Raw genomic sequence first — 12348 nt, forward strand, 5'->3', positions numbered from 1 at the left:
TTTCTTCCCACATCTCAACTCAACGTTGCGTCGCGCGCAACGAACCACTCCTAGTAAAACAATCGCAAACCTCAGGGAATAGACAGGAACAAATAACCAAAGACAAGAGCAATAAAATATGCCTTGCCTCTGATCTTCCGTGCCTTACTTACTACCACCCTCACCCCCCTCAAAAAGCTGACGAATTATCTCCGAATCAACCGCACGGCCAGTCAGGTTCGCGAAGTCGGCGGAGAGGTGCAGCCACTTGTTAGTGCGGATACGCGCCTCGAGGACGGCGAAAATGTGTAGGTCGAAGTCGGTGAAGATGTCCGTGAGAGCGGCGCTAGGCTTGGGGCTCTTGGTGTCGGTGTATGCTTCCTCCCAGCTTCTGAGGAGGTCGTAGTGGTAGGCTGACATGTTGTAGGGGTTTGCCGTGCCTTCGGGGTTGTTTGGGGGAGGGTCGCCAGAGGAAGGGTTGGCAGTGTTATTGTTTGTGTTATCGGCGTTTTCAGCGTTTTCAGCATTGTCAGGTTTGTCAGCGTTGGTAGCTTTGGCTTTTCCTTTTCCCTTGTCTTTTTTACCAGTTTGCTCGGGTTTTTTCTCTTTCTCTTTCTCTTTATCCTTGGTAGCACTAGCACCGGCCTTGCTATTTTTCGCAACTTCAGCCTCTTTCGGCTTGTAACTGGCAATAACGAGGCCGTAGGCTTTTTTCAATTTAGAGATATTGGGATCGGTGAGGCCCTACTCAGCGTCCAACTCCTCTCCTTCCTTGAAATCGGCCTTGGGGAAATTCTCCCGCGACCAGGCCTGTAAATCCTCTAGAAAAGCCTGCGCATATTCGGCGAGTTTCTCGGCACCTTTCTCGGGGCTGCCACCTTTTTTTTCGGCGGCTGACTTGAATTGTTCGAAACGCTCTTTTACTTCTTCGACTTTGCGGTCGATGATTTCGGCGATTGTCTCAAACCTGTGGTGTTGATTAGTTGGATGTGTTGGGTTTAAGCGTGAGGGCGGATATGTTAAGGTGGTGATATAGGGAAATATGGAAGACTTACGCAATTCCCTTGTGCTCCATTAGGCAGACAACGCCAGTGTCTATTTCACCCCAACCATTGTGGTTTTGTTTGCCTTTCATGGTTGGTTGTGAAGGAGGTTGGCCCTCAACGCTGGTTTCTGTCGGTTTGGAATCGGGCATGTCCCCACTAGGATTGGAACCAGAATCAAAGTCAGGGAAGGGTTCGCTATTCCGGCCTTCCTTGTTATCGGGGTCGGGGCTCAAGTTTTCCTCGTTAGAAGCAAGGTCAAGGGGAGGTGGGTCTGCCTTTCTGCCAGAGCCGCCTTCCTTATTGCTGGAGTCGGGTTCGGGGATAGCTTCGGGGTTCTGAGTTTCCTCACCACTGTGGCTAGAATCCCGGTTTTCCTCGCTACTAGAATCGTCGGGAGGGGCATCAGAGTCCCAGCTTTCCTCGTTACTAATGCTGAAGCAGCGAGGGGATCTGGAATTCGAGCCGCCAATGTAACAGTTGAGATAAGGGACGGAACGCTTGTTGAATCCCGCAATCAAATAAGGAGCGCCGCCTCTATCTTTATTAGCTTCACGATTAATATGATTCAGAGGTTCATTGAAATCGCGGGGTGGTCTCTGGTTGTATGTATTTTTGTCACGCTGATTTTGGGGGTCATTTTTTCTGTTATCTCGCGGTTCGGGGTTTTTGCTAGAACGGGACGCCATGTTCTTGCGATGAGGTGCTGTATAATGGGGAGATGATTGATTGGATATAGAAGTCGTGTACATACCTAGATGGTTTCTTTTGGATGGCGTTGAACTAATATAACGATGATTTTGCCAGTGTGCTGTAAATCGAGCATGCGCGATCGATTGATGCTTTATCTATGTCAAAGGAGTTGGCAAGCATTTGTAGAAGTTGATGGAGTTAGGGAAAACACCATGACAACAGGAAAGCAAGAAAAAAATCTATTAGGATAACAGTTCAATAATATGGCATTTGCGGTTCCGATTCAAACAGCCATATCTTGGGATTATCCATGGTAAATACGTACCCGAAGATACTAGGTAAAAACCTATTATTTACACGTAAAACCTCTTAAACCCCCTTTTCATAATCTACTACTCCTGGACTTCGGCCTCCACTTGGCGTATGGATGTTCTTCTGATCCAGGAACCAGATGGTCGACGGCGCCTGTATGTAGTAGTCCCGGATGGACTTGATCAAGACTAGTGATACCGCACATCTGCATGGTAGTCACCAACTCGTCAACAAGAACTGCACACCGATGTAGTTAGTATCACCTTCGACTCTATTCGCCGCGAGTAGCTGTACTCACTGTTGATGAAATGTTCAATGCCCTCCTTCCCATAATTCAAAGAAAACAGAAACCCTCGACCAATGCCCACTGCCCTAGCTCCTAGGCATAGTGCCTTGAAGATATCCGTGCCTCTCGTGATTCCCCCGTCTATATATACCTCCATCTTGTCAAAGATCTGTGGACAGCACTTCTGCAGCTCCAATAGCACTAATACCGTCGCTGGTGATGTATCCAAACTTCTTCCTCCATGGTTCGTGAGATATATTGCATTGACATCAATTTCCATCGCTTTTACGGCATCTGCCGCTGTCTGGATACCTTTCAACACGATTGGTAAACCTGGAGCATGCTTCCGTACCCAGGCAACATCGTCCCATGTCAGCGACGCATCGATGAAATTACCCATCAGCCTCCCTAGTGCCCCACCCTTTTTATCATTCTTCGCCTGCGCACCAGACATAGGAGCCCGCAAGTTTTCATCCGATTTGACTCGCTCGTCCGCCTCTCTTTTCCCAATCACCGGCGCGTCAATGGTTACGAATATGGCCTTGACCCCGCGTTCCCTCACCATCTGGAGAAGTTTCTCTGATTTACCCCGATTCCTATCCACATATAGTTGAAAGAACACAGGAACCGCACCCAACTCGCTATTCGTCTCCCGTGCTTCGCCTTCAACAGCATCCATGACCTCCGGCAAGGAGTAAGAACAACTAGTTGACACACATTGCGGAATGCCTAAGCGTTGACATCCACGACCTAACTCCCGCTCACCCTCGGGGTGGAAAATCCTCCCCATTGACGTCGGCGCACAGAATATCGGCGCTTTTATATGGTGCCCTAGTATCGCCGTGCCCACATCGACATTCCTGACATCTTTCAAAACCCGTGGTCGCAGTATGATGTCGTTATACGTAGACCCGTTTCGCTCCTTGGTTAGGCAATCCGTCGCAGCGGATGATACGAACGCCCACGCCTTCGGAGTAAAACTAGCTTTAGCTGCGATTTCGAAGTCGCGCGCGTTGATGAGAGTATCTAGAGGCGGTTTTTCGACTGTCTTACGAGGTGAACCGCGAGCTTGTGGTGGTGGTTTGGCCCATTCTTCGGTAATGGTGGTTTTGTCTAAGACTCCGATACGACTTGATGCTGGAAGTGAGGTTTGGATTAGGGACGGCGAGTGGACTTCCGAGTAGGCGGCTGTTGCGTCGCGCCCAGCGTATTGTAGAAGTATGGTGGGGCCTCCGGGGTGTTCCGGTAGGAATTGGGTGAGGTCGTAAACTATGCCGTCGACGACGAGCCAAAGATCTTCAGATGATGTGTGACGGGATATCTCATCCACGCTTATTGGTCGTGTCGCCTTTTCAGGGTTTTCTACGCCCATTTCGCTCCCTCTCTGTTAAGTTAACTTTTGTGAACCACACAGGTAACCTCGGTTATCAGTAAATCGCTATACCCTAACTCTCGAGATATACGAAGATAGATGTATACCTTCCCTCTCCCTATGAATCAATATACTAATACCTATACTTTAGCTTCAATTCGAAATAATGGATATCCTCTTACTATATATATGTCTGTTCTTCAAGTCCCTAGAAATCGGTAAAATTGGGACCGAGGCTTGGAGAAGCGGTGTTAATGATAGCTTCCCCACATCGTCTTCCCGATTCGACCGGTCTGGGGTCTCTCCACGGTTCGGCTCCTCACGATATCTCGTTCATTACCGAGCCCGCATGTGCTATAGCCCCGGTACTTTATGTGGGCAAGCTTCTATTACTAAACAATAGATTTGATTGGATTGTCTCCTTATCTCGTTAGTATTATGTACTATCAGATCGACAATGCATCATACCTTTAGTATCTTTCAGTTTGCCCTCGAAAGAGGCTACGATAAAATTGGCTGTCTCGACTCTAGCTACCTAGATACTCTAATATGAACAATGCCCGAGTTCGATCCAGCCTTGTTTTCAACCACCTAGGAAACAAGACAAAGAGAGACAGACCACAGAGAGGGGCTCATCGACTCCTAACTCGTAAATTCGTTAACAAATGAACACTCCTTTAGAGAGCTACTTTTTGAGATTCAGTTTCCACCCCCGCCTGATGTTGATTGAAGAGAGTCCCTATTAGACCTCACCCCTCTCGTTTCCTAGGTATCCTTTGCCTAGGTAGATTTCTGCTTATGAGAAAAATCAACAGGTATCATATGCGTTCACGGACCACCGGAACGCCAGAACCTGGGAATAAAAATGCCTTCAACCATCCCAAATATATACATGCCATACCTCCCTGACCTGACCCGACCCCATTACACCCAGACCCATCCCAATGCCTCGGTATTGATAGAAGAGCTTCATCGCTCTGTTAACAGTGTTAAAATGTTCTTCGTTGTTGGTGAACTTATGTATATTGCTTATGTCCCCGGATATGGCCGGTATGAATTAAAATGCGCGGGCGGCGGGGGACTAAATTGGGAGTATTCCGACTGAGGCGGTGGTGTCGGATTCGATATCCACGTATACGACGCGGGATCATCCGCAGGATTCAATTGATCGCCGGGTGAAATCGGCGATACTATATTATCATCATCATTCGGCTTCGGCGACACCGGTGAGAACATATTCGTCGTATTCGTATATCGCGACTGTCTCTGTCTCTGGATATCCGGTGGTATAGCCACGGGCTCGTAATTCGTCTGTGGTGGCGGGTAACCCGCTACACTGTAATGCGATTGGAGCATCGACGGCGGTAGCTCGCCGTAGAAATCTGATGTGTATACTGGTTCGGGCAAGCCGCCGGGATACACGCTGGCGACGCCGAAGTCTCGGTCGGGGTAGACTGGCGATTTTTCGACTTCGTTTGCTTGTGCTGCTTTGCGCTTGCGGTAGCGTAGACATAATATGATCGCGGCGGCGATCAGCGCCAATCCTGCTACTCCACCGATTACCCCTCCTACGATAGCTCCCGTTCGATTCCCTGAGCTAGTACTTGCTGCGACAATTGGTGGTGTCGAAGATGTGCTGCTCGGTGATGCGGATGTTGCTGTAGATGTATCGGATGATGTCGCATCGCTAGATGTAGTACTGCTGTCACTCGTTGTCGTCGCAGATGATTGAGGCGGCGCGATTGAACTTGATCCTGCACTCGTCCCACATGCTAGAAAACTAAATCCATCCAAAAACTCGCCGAAATTTGCTGCGTATAAATATGTCATGCATCGTGGAGCCGTCGCATCGGTGCTTATCTCGGGTTAGTTGAAACACTTCACAGTGAGAGAAGAGGGGTAAGTGAGATAATTAATCGCAAGCTTACCACGCCAGAGTCCTCGCATTCGTCGCCGTTGGTTGTGACTCGATACATGTCGTCGGTACTATACAATCGCGACGGTTTGCTGAACTACAACATCCTGCAGCGCCATATCGCGCATTCGCATAACAATAATTACTGCCTGTACAACTGACGACGGGCTCTAGTATGAGGTAAGCGACGAGCTCCTCATAATTGGGGGGCGAGGCTATAACATAGTCATGAACCAGAATGCTACTTACCACTTAGATTATCTAATGGATAACCGCATGTATCAGTTGAAGCTGAAGTAGTGATAGCTGTTGTAGCTATAGTAGTAGTAGGGGTAGCAGTGGTGCGTTGCCTCCTCCGCAGTTCGAGATCGTAAGGCTTGGCCCCCGGCGGCGCAGTCGGTTTCGGCGTCCATCCTTCAGGATCTATACCTGCGACACCAATCGAGATATCGGCCGGACCCCAATTTCCAATACCACCATCTTCAGCGTTCGAATTAATTTCATTTCGGCCGGCGTGGGGTTCGCTACTACTGCTGGCTTCAGTAGCACATGCTGTGATCGCGCAACCCAGGATGCCAGCCAGCCTGAGGGCGAATATCATGTTGGGTGCCGATTGACCATTTAAAATAAAAAGTAAATAAAAATAAGAAAAATTGAAGCAAAGAAATAAAATAAAATAAAAAGGTCAGAACCGAAAAAGACCGAAGGAACCAGTTAACTGTAGGGGGGGGTTGCGGACGAGCCGCTTTTAAAAAAACAGCTCTGCAACGTGTGCGGCGAGCTACCTGCCGGGACCGGCTATCGAAACTACCCAGTGAGGCTTCAGCTGAGACGAGATCCCCACCTCTGTAGTATGGCTGATGAGACCCTGGGATGACTGGATGAGACCCTAAAGGGTGATATGTACAACGTCAGATTGGGGCGGAGTTCCCGCCGTGTGTTCACATATACTCTCTTTCTGTTCTCATAAGGGAAAATGCTCAGGCAGGTAAGCAAGTTCACATCACACATACATATAATACCAATCTACTTAGGTACCTTAGGTATGTATTATATCACATTTCATGGATACTAGGTAATATGTATACGTAGATGGAGTATATGATGATGATGACCAATCCAACCCAAACACCCCCCCATGAACCCCATAAACCCATGAACCTGTCGATTCGTCCGTCCCAACACACCAATCAGTTTCCTCAACATTATTATCGCCGAGCTGGAGGGGTTCCAGTTTGGTAGATGGGACGACTATTCTACCGACCAAGTAGGCAATACCTACTCTTCACGGAGACGTTTTGCGTCACTCGTCCCAATTCTTTCTTACAATAATAGTAGACGGGCCCCCCTCGGTTGACCCGATGGGCATTGTCCAACGATGTCCTCTTCCTCGCGAAAGCTAAGACCTACGAGCCACAATAACGTACGAATATCCATACTGTCGCAAGTACACCTACCTACCACATGGCGCGATAAGGTACATCGCATACCCGTAGCCAGCTATTCGTTGTGGATAAGAGGAAGCTCAGGGATGAAGAAGATCTGGGGTTTAGTGTAAGTGTTTTAGCGGTTCCGAACCAGAGCGGTCCTTGGCCCTACCCAAAGGTATTCAGCCGGGGTTACATCTGCGGACCAGATCAGGCTGGGACTTCTTTGGCCACTTGGCAATGGCGAACTACTTGTGTCGCCACTTTAGATTGTGCAACTCTGTAACTGTGGAGGGGAGGGGGAGGTAACGCATTGATACCCGGTCAACAAGCAAGCTGCAGTGGGATAGCGGCGTAGAGGCGTACATGGATGGTGATAATGAACTCCGGACAATCTACAACGAAAAAGAAAAAAAGAAAAGAGAAAAAGGAAAAGAATTATGCAAGCTTACCCCACAGAGCGAAGGATTGGGAAAAAAGCACGATCTGCCGAAAATCGCCTTCCTTGGTGTCGCTCGTCTGACATAAATTTAGTCATTAATGACGGACCATGCCGTCGGGACCGAATTATGCAATCTGGTCAGATTTTGAATGCTTTTTGTGCTTTTTTATGTATTTTCTTATTTTATTCCAGCTGGCAACTCGGCGCCATCAAGTTGTGCGGGACTTTTTATTCATGACTAAGTGGAGTGACTCGGAGTATGTAAGTCATGATAGTATACGCTACTATATTCCTATTATATAATCCATGGATATTATGAAACGGAACAACTTTTATCTTGGCTCTCCATAGCTTCATCTCAACTTTACTTCACTCTTTTGTCCTTCTAGAACATCTAAACATTTTACTTGGTGCACCATTAGAACGTTTTCGCGTGACATTGCTGCCAAGAAAACTGGCGAACAGGATGGGACTCCGTTAGTTCAAGGAGAGCAAGATCAGCGATGGGGAACAAGACGCACATAACTCGTCAGCTTTGACCGCCAAAATCCAGCCTGCCTACAGCTACACTACGCTACAACCCCCATCGTCGCCATTAAACACGGATATAAAGGTACTGGGTCTGCCATTGCTGAGAAATGACGAGACCAAATAAAATGCCTTATTACCAACCCGAGTAGGTCGCAGTGGATTTTGCGCAAAGGCACCTCTTCGGCCAGAAGTGAAACACTTAGCGGGTAATAGGTGAGTTACATGATTGAACGTCCTCCCGGCTCCAGACTCTTAAAATAGAAATATTAGTCTAGATGACCAAACAGAAAAACGCCGTCGTCATCTAGACTCTTTGGACCACATGATTTGTCCATGGCCGTAAGTTGACAGGTGTTTTAGATGCAACCCATTTATCTACAAAAGGTAGGATAATACTTACAAGCCGTTCTTACGGTACGAATGACTAAGGGTTGTGCGCCGCATTTCAATCCTGCCAAATGCACATCAGTGGACAGCTCGCTTTATGGGTTCGGCAACGGGAATATCATATCTAGATCATCGCGATTCGGAGGCTCAGATCTGGATTCCCAACATAATCACATAGATGAAACTTGTCTGTTAGAACTGCGCCTTGCGATTAACGTCACGCTACGCTGCTAGGATTCTCGGATTTTCGAACTTTTGACTATAGGAGTTAAGAGATGATTGCGTACATCGAATCCAACGTCAGGGTATAGATACCAGGTATACTCGGATAAATTCCGATCCCGCGCTCAACATTTTGATAAGTCCTATCAGGGTTCTCTTCCGGGTCGACGGCACAAACGCCGTATTTCATCGAGGCTCATCCCTTACCATGCCATGGGTTTTGATGTTTCGAGTTTTAACTATGTGATGAATTCTACACCGAAGGACTATTCCAACCCATAGCCTCCTTTAACATTATCTATGGACCCAAGGACTAGGAGTACCCTCGAGATATGGTGCGGCTCGTACATAGCTACCCAGGTAGGTAGGTGATGGTAGACACAGCCAGGGTACTGCGTCAGCATTGTAATGGCCAACTGATTAGTATTCCAGATCAAAGCCATTGCGATTTATCATCATCTTCATTCCATATGTTATACGCATAGCAGCTCAATCCTTAATAGTGGAAGCGGATTCTCTGTCTTGGTTATTTAAAGATATGTGACGATGAGATCGTCGCTGGACAATCGCTTAGTGGTTAACACTAACGCCTCGATGATCAACGCCAACGGCATTCTATCTGGCCTATCTATGGGATATAATTATAGCTAAATATGCTATATAGACGGTCCTTCTTTAGATCGGGGGCCAGTCTGACCTAGATAAGTCTGGCAACGCTCCTTCTACGTTCACGTAGAGGCACCTCTTCATTGATGACCTCTTAGCCATTCCAGTATGGGTAAAGACAAGGAATTCTCTACGGTTTAGCTTAGTATTTGAGAGCAAAAAAGGCGATTAATATGATATATCCCTAAGGGGATGTGAAAGCCAATAAATAAAAAGGGGGTATCCTAGCGTCATTCATCCACTCCATCCTAAAATCAGAACTTAAGCCGTAGCGCATTCCTTAAATCCCTACCCATCTGGTTCTGATATCCTTATATGTGCTCGTGGCTTAATCGACGGGTGAGAATGTAAGTAGTTGACTAGCAAACCTAGCGGCTGGTGATTACACTTAGAGAATGGCATTTTGGTCCTCTATATAAAACGTTAGGAACATCTGAGGAGGCGATATAATCATGCTAAGGCATTGCTAGAGATGCTCACCATTACCACCAGTGTAATAATCGTCGATCAATTGCTGTAGAAGTGGGTCTACAATAATTTCATCATTAGGATCTGCTTCATTGCCATGATAGGCCGGTCCTATAGCGGGATCTGCGGTGGCCGGAGGTATTGGCCTAACCGTAGGAGACCCTTCGGGTGTAACGGTACGCATGCCATCCTCTTGATGTACACTAGAAGCCAGATTCAAGACGCCATTATTCAATATTGGTTGCGTTGACGAGAATGAAGTATTGGGAACGCTACGTTCCGGTCCTAAGAGCGTCGTCTCATGGTCGGCGGTGTTTACGGTAATATTAGATATGCTGTACGTATTAACAGTTGGATTGTTTCCCTGGTTCGTATTGAAGGCGACATCTAGCACGCCGTTATTGAGTGTTGGCGCTTGCTCCGGCATCGGGGGGGCACTTCGACCATTAACTTCTGATTCCAAAGGCGGCGCACTTTGGTTGACTACTTCCATAGCAGTAGCCAGCGCTGCATCTATGTAGGCCCGTAAGTCGGGATCCTGGGAGATCCGTGGGTTATCGGTTAAGATTCCATTGAAGATCTCACAAAACCTAGTGAGCGCAACGCGGTGAGGAACCCCATAGTCTAGACGCCTCTAGTAAGTACAGTTGAAATTTGATATTCGCATGGGAGGACAGCTAGGTCATCGGGTGTATAACCTATAACTTACAAGGCTCGGGAGGTCTTGGTACACCGGGGAACAATTTGTCCCAAACACGAAACCATCGCTCCTTATCATCATAAACGCCATTTGGATTCTCAAAGGCTTCCTGCACATCTTCCCACTTATTCTGCGACATATCGTTTCTTGGTTCAAATGGGGTTACGTCGCACCTTTGATCTTGGGCTAAGTGGACTTGGAGGTCCCCTGGTTTCTTGAAGATACTTCCACATCGGGAGCACTGGTGTAGAACGTGTTTGCGCCCTAAGTGTCGCCTTCAACGAGTTAACTCTGAGTTACTAGATAGGTAGATATACTGACTTATAATGGTTGATCGTTTCAAACCCGGGACCAGCACAAGTTCTATACTGTGTCGGGGTTATACCTAGGGTGCTTCCAGTACAATATTTGCTTGCATCAAGGAGATGGAAGCCACAAGCAAATTTTCTTATGCCGGGTTGGTTTTTAGACGAGCGACGGCTGACGCGAACGTGGTTCTCTTCGTCATCACTCTCGTGTACATGATCTTGGGCCGAACCGCTGGGAGAGGTCCCGATACGCTTCCGTTTCCTAGCTTTAGGTTTATCGGAAAACGATGTTGAATTACCTCCACTTCGTGGTCTACCGGGAGAGTGTGACGAAACGGCCTCATAGCCGTACACTTCCGCTCTGCGATCAGGTGGGAGGTTATTCAAATGGTCGATCACTCTTTCGGCTACTCCTGTATTGAGCAAGAACACCTGTCTGATGGCGTCATGCAAACTTTCAATCGGGTCTTCCTCGGACTCATCATCGCCATCATCTTCTTCTTCTCCCTCCTCTTCCTCATATTCGTCTTCGTCCTCAGAAGATGTACTCATAGGGGTTCCAGTATTTGGGGGGCTGAAATCATTCTCCTCGTGGGGCTGAGCCGAACTATTGCCTTCAAGGCCCTGTGCATCGTCAATTCCCATTGAATCCTCATCACCTCCACTGGTATAGTCAACAGCGCCGTTCTGTGCATTTTTATCATCCAGTGGATATTGGGCGTTCGTATTAGGGAGTGTCGCTTGGTGGTTAACGGTAGCTTTCATAGCTCCCATTGCTGGTCTCATACGTATAGGAGCGGGAACACGCCGTGGGGCCCTTAGGAATCAAGGGTTAGCTTAGTCATTGCTGTCATATCATGGACTCACTGAGAGGGCTCGGATAGAGTTGACCCGTCCGTTAAGCTTGGACACGAATGTGTATGTTTCGGGATTTCGTATTGAACCGAACGGTTCGAACGCAAACGGCTGACGGACTATACCAATAAGTTAGGTTAAACTACCTACTTATCAACTACGCGAGTAGATTGCCGCAAGACTTACATTATCTCTAGGTAATCCATAGGCAGTTTGCATCAACTTGGAGAGATAACTAGCGTAATTCCGCATGGTACATTGGTCGTAGCCCTCGCGATAGACTGCGCGGTCCATCAAACGGTCATATAGGTTATCCTCGTCCCATGGCGCGTAGCAAATGATATCCCTAATGAGTTCTTCAAGCTCATCGTGTTGTGGTGCCCGGGTTGATTCCTTCTCAAACCCAGTACCCATTCCCACCACAAGACTACCAAAGTCATTCGAAATCCCCATAGTGACGACTAATGATATTTTATAATTTTATGTTTGGGCTTAGGAAAAGAATAGTAGTGATTGAAGACAAAGCATAACAATGTCATTATGGGGAAGGTATGCATGGTTAAAATCAGGACAATGTTTGAGTCAGGGTAGGCAATAGTATTTTCTTGAGGTTCGCAGATGTGCGATTTCAAGTGCGCAACTGCGCCTCGAGTACTCAGCTCACTCATTATATTTATTAAGTAAGCCTTCACCACCCCCTCCCCCTCTCTTCTCCCCCTGTCTGCTTACTTAGGTATATAAA

General features: G+C 47.5%; 5 protein-coding genes across 5 annotated transcripts; all 5 read right to left on the bottom strand.

Annotated features, from left to right (window-relative positions):
- Positions 1-144: 144 nt before the first annotated feature.
- Positions 145-1711, bottom strand: F4822DRAFT_427388 (uncharacterized protein; the record flags this gene model as incomplete). Its single annotated transcript, XM_051460726.1, has 3 exons — positions 145-664; positions 728-946; positions 1035-1711. The coding sequence occupies 3 exons, from the start codon at positions 1709-1711 to the stop codon at positions 145-147; spliced, it is 1416 nt and encodes a 471-aa protein (XP_051317309.1).
- Positions 1442-3812, bottom strand: F4822DRAFT_188677 (FMN-dependent dehydrogenase-domain-containing protein). The gene is made up of 4 exons (XM_051453523.1): positions 2326-3812; positions 2041-2264; positions 1777-1870; positions 1442-1557 (listed from the first exon to the last, which is right to left on the bottom strand). Exons 1-2 carry the CDS (start codon positions 3683-3685, stop codon positions 2098-2100), a joined length of 1527 nt encoding a protein of 508 aa, XP_051317310.1. The 5' UTR covers positions 3686-3812; the 3' UTR covers positions 1442-1557; positions 1777-1870; positions 2041-2097.
- Positions 3813-4163: 351 nt separating this feature from the next.
- On the bottom strand, positions 4164-6620 carry F4822DRAFT_397032 (uncharacterized protein). Its single transcript, XM_051457591.1, has 3 exons — positions 5850-6620; positions 5614-5770; positions 4164-5540 (listed from the first exon to the last, which is right to left on the bottom strand). Exons 1-3 carry the CDS (start codon positions 6199-6201, stop codon positions 4715-4717), a joined length of 1335 nt encoding a protein of 444 aa, XP_051317311.1. The 5' UTR covers positions 6202-6620; the 3' UTR covers positions 4164-4714.
- A 2737-nt stretch (positions 6621-9357) lies between these two features.
- F4822DRAFT_188709 (uncharacterized protein) lies at positions 9358-10373 on the bottom strand. Its single transcript, XM_051453524.1, has 2 exons — positions 9756-10373; positions 9358-9686 (listed from the first exon to the last, which is right to left on the bottom strand). The coding sequence occupies exons 1-2, from the start codon at positions 10234-10236 to the stop codon at positions 9664-9666; spliced, it is 504 nt and encodes a 167-aa protein (XP_051317312.1). The 5' UTR covers positions 10237-10373; the 3' UTR covers positions 9358-9663.
- F4822DRAFT_188712 (uncharacterized protein) lies at positions 10320-12268 on the bottom strand. The gene is made up of 5 exons (XM_051453525.1): positions 11793-12268; positions 11619-11725; positions 10765-11568; positions 10453-10718; positions 10320-10377 (listed from the first exon to the last, which is right to left on the bottom strand). Coding segments are annotated over exons 1-5 (1446 nt in total). The 5' UTR covers positions 12060-12268; the 3' UTR covers positions 10320-10375.
- Between the last annotated feature and the right edge of the window lie 80 nt (positions 12269-12348).

This window comes from Hypoxylon trugodes (genome assembly GCF_022578975.1).
Source record: "Hypoxylon trugodes strain CBS 135444 unplaced genomic scaffold F4822scaffold_3, whole genome shotgun sequence".
NCBI lineage: Eukaryota > Fungi > Ascomycota > Sordariomycetes > Xylariales > Hypoxylaceae > Hypoxylon > Hypoxylon trugodes.